Raw genomic sequence first — 3,929 nt, 5'->3', positions numbered from 1 at the left:
AGGCGTAATTTAGTTGATTTAAAAAAAAAACAGTTTTTCCGCCATTCTGTAAAAAAAACAAAAACGACTTAGGCAATGCTGTTAGCTAAATGACGATATGTCTACTGTCGACGTGTTTCTACAGCAAATGCAAGCATTTAAGAAGCAAGCGGTGTTATCTTCCTAACTAAAAGATGACACTCTTGCCATATCTACCAAGATCGTGCCATGTCTATACCTACAGTACTTTTAAATAGTTTCTAAGAATGTTTAGATTGCTTACGTTTAGTTGAATCAACGTTCTATATATCATTGATGCCAATCCTTTAGGACATTCATAAGTCTGTAGATTAGCTTAAAAACGTGTGTTCCAGACACACATTCTAGCCATGTCCTAAGGTATCTGTAAGTTGAGAGAGATCGGTGTTCACTTTAGGGTCTGGCCTTGACGATACCGGGAGAAATTGGATTTCTAATTGAATCAAAGGAAACCGATTTATTAAATTTTGTAAAATAATGTTAGGAAAATAAAAAATTTAAATGTCTTTGTTTTGTGGTCCTCAGAAAAACCGCTATTAATATGTAATACTCATTGAACATTGTAAGTGTTGCACGCGTCGCAGCCATCGGTGTAGTGAGCCATACTGGTGTAGTGCGCTGTTGTTAATGAGACTTGCGGCCGGCAGTGTACCTCGAGTGATGAGGGTACTGCTACCCTTACCGCTCTAAGCCAGCCAGCGCAGCGTTACTGCGCGAACCCCGCTGAGCTCAAGCGCGCCGCTTTGCAATGCGTGTAATGTTGGATACTTAATCAAGTAAGTTGAGTTTCTAACTCTGAACAGCCAACAAATGTTTTACTTCGTTTCTCCACCCTGTGTGCTTCTGCTTATCGTTCTTCGCTCTGCCCTGCTAACTGACTGCCTTCTCCTCTCTCCTCTCTAGATTGGTTCAGGTGGAAAGTCCTTATCAGGGCTATTGAGGTTGGTTTACAATTAGCGTAGTCGTGCTTCTACTTTTCGCTTTTGACAGACGCAGTTGATGAACCAGCAAGGGCAACAAGTCATGGTAACGCGTAGGTGACAATATGCTTGGATTAAATATCACTTTCCCATGTTAGTTGATTCACTATAAGAAAACACGCTACATCTTGAATTAGTCTTAAAAGATTTGCTAATATTATTTATATTGCTAGTTCATAAAATTAATTTTAATAGCATATTTATTTATATCAATAGTCAAACGATGATACAACACAAAAATATAAAACACATTTTTTTAGAATTCATTTTTATTGTATGGATGAAGCCATATTCTTACTTTAGTCGTCTTTTCTATTTTTTCACTTAAGTATAAAGTAAACTTACACAATGTAATAATGTAATGTAACGTATAACGAGCACGACAAAGAAAGACGTGGCATGATTAGATAAACCAAAATCTCAAGTATGGTCACATCAAAAGCAGACACAGTGTTTGAATGTGGAGGAATCTAGAAATGTCTGAAATTTCACAGCTAAATAACCATTACAAGAAAAGAAAAATTGGGTTCGTTAAGTTAAATTCTAATGATTTACCTAAATATTTATATTTTTGGGGATATTTTCAACGAGTTGTAATTAATTTACGATTAGAAAATGGGAATCAAGTTGGGGTAGAGTAGGTTTCGAACCTTCGATCTCTGATCTGTGAGTCCAAAACAGCCACGGGACTACAACCCAATTATTTTCAAACAATGACAACACTTCGATAAATGACACGACGTGGCGTAGCTGGTTATACGGCCAACTGTGAAACTGGTGTCGTGGGTTCGATTCCCGCCAGTTGCAAGAAAAAAATTCAAGAAATATTTTTTCTCATTTGGTCTGGGAGTTGTGGTGTATTTTTCATTACCTCCTTCCATTTCTCCTCTATACCACCTGCTGACAAGCCTTAAAATAGAGGCTTCGCGAGTTATTCCTTTAATAATAAAAAAAATATCTACATAAAAAATTGTCTATGACTAAACAATTTTTCGCTTTTTCCTTAGTCGATACTCGATTGTCTCTGCTTTCTAGCTTTCTTGTTTCTGTGGATTGTGGATGTCGCGGTATTCGGCGACGTCGCGATTTAATCAATTAAACTTTTCAATTGAAACTGATATAATTACAAAGTGTTGTGCATAAATAATTAACAAGAATGGATGAAGATTATAACAACGATTCGCAGGATTCACCCGGCAGCGACCGGCCCAACAACGAGGATGACCGGATCAAAGATGGCGCTCCGGGAGACAGAAACCGCGGCGACGACAACTACATGGACGATTATCAGGACGAATATGAAGATGACTTCAGACAGAACAACAACAGGGGAAGAGGAAACTTCAGGTAAATTGTATTCGAAATTTGTTTCGTACAGTTTCGACGACGCTGTCCAAGTTTTAACCTTTGAATTTTGAGGTTACGTTGCCTCGCCAACCAATGTTTAGCGGCCGACTGTAACATTTTACCTTCGTTAGTTTTGTACAGTTGGCTACAAAACGCTGTTTCGATTCGGGAAAATCGGAAAATACAACGCACAATTATTAGAGCCAATTGAAATATACAAACACCCAAATAACATAAACAAAGATGACAGAGGCTGACATTAACCCTCCCTCCCCGGTGATGTGTATCTAGTACACATTGCGTCTAATTACTATAATATCTTTATAAATATAATCAATATTGGGTTTAGATTTTCAGTATTCCTCCATTACACATTTACGTATCGACTGAAATAATTTGCTATTAAATAATAAGTACTTATTAGGCCCAAAAAAAGCGTTTTATCGGAAGTCGGGGATAAATTACAAATATCATCAAAAGTATACTATCAGTCAGTCACGTAGTCCAGTACTATATAGCTACTCAGTAGCTCTCGGGAAGTTGGCGCGGATGCACGTTTCGCCCGAGTCATTAGCGATACACAATGGTTTTTTCACGTTTTCAGCAGTTAGATTTGAAATATTATCACCTTTAAATTAAATTATGGTTAATTAAAACCATTCCCTAAAAATATTCCATTTTTCCCTTTTTTAATCTCTTATTTGTAGTGTGTAGTGACTACACAGCACTGTAACGCGCGGGTGTTTTTAGGACAGTAAGGAAAAGGTTAAACTCAACATGGTTCCTGGCACTACACACTACAAAAATGACATGGAATGTGCCTTCTAGTACATAAACTATTACTTTTTCATACCGATAACCACAGAACTAACTATGGTTTTCATTCCCCTATGACCAGAATTCTCTAGTCTTGATTTCTTTGTAAACAAGTTGTCTTCTTTCAAACGATCACTGAATCAAATTCAATTACAGTCGAACTCGGTTATAACGATCACGGAAATAACGAGACGAATGCAATATATTGTATTACTTTTTATAGTAAATGCCGATTTTTCGCCAATGAACTGTATTTATTTACGAGGAAAACAAAAAACAAACCGACACGAGCGTTGACTTAGAGATTACACACGCGTTGACTTATGACTGCGATAACTTAAGCATGTTCATTATTGTTCATTGTGATTGCTCAAATTCGCTTTTAATTTTTGTAAAAAAAACCTTTTCAAAATTCCAGATATAATAAAATAACCTTTAAGGACACATGTTTTGTGTTTTTATTTACATCTGCAAACCTAATAAAATATGTTCCATTTTTAAGATAATAAACGTTATTCATGAATGGACCAAGAATTGGCTTCTTACACTTGTTAACAAATCTTATTTGTATCTCTGTCTCTAGGTTCCAGACCCGCGGCCGGGGGCGCGGGGGGCCGCCGCCCGGCTGGATGGGCGGGCCGCCGCGTTTCCGCGGGCGCGGCTACGGGCCCGGCGGGCCGCCACGCGCCGGGCCCCCGCGCGGGCCGCCGCCCTTCTTCCCGCCGCGCCACCCGCACCACGGCCCGCCGCGCCACGAGGGCCCCTGGG

General features: G+C 38.9%; 1 protein-coding gene across 1 annotated transcript; it reads left to right on the top strand.

Moving 5' to 3' along the window:
- Positions 1-2,052: 2,052 nt before the first annotated feature.
- LOC148271388 (uncharacterized) lies at positions 2,053-3,920 on the top strand (the record flags this gene model as incomplete). Its single annotated transcript, XM_088241449.1, has 2 exons — positions 2,053-2,345; positions 3,745-3,920. Coding segments are annotated over exons 1-2 (367 nt in total), but the record flags the coding sequence as incomplete, so codon positions are not given.
- Between the last annotated feature and the right edge of the window lie 9 nt (positions 3,921-3,929).

The sequence above is a fragment of the Micrasema longulum genome, unplaced genomic scaffold (genome assembly GCF_059751315.1).
Source record: "Micrasema longulum isolate JH-2025_06_02 unplaced genomic scaffold, ASM5975131v1 h1tg002904l, whole genome shotgun sequence".
In the NCBI taxonomy this organism is placed as follows: Eukaryota; Metazoa; Arthropoda; class Insecta; order Trichoptera; family Brachycentridae; genus Micrasema; species Micrasema longulum.
The sequence above is the reverse complement of the archived record's forward strand: the minus strand, read 5'-3'. Positions and strand labels throughout refer to the sequence as shown.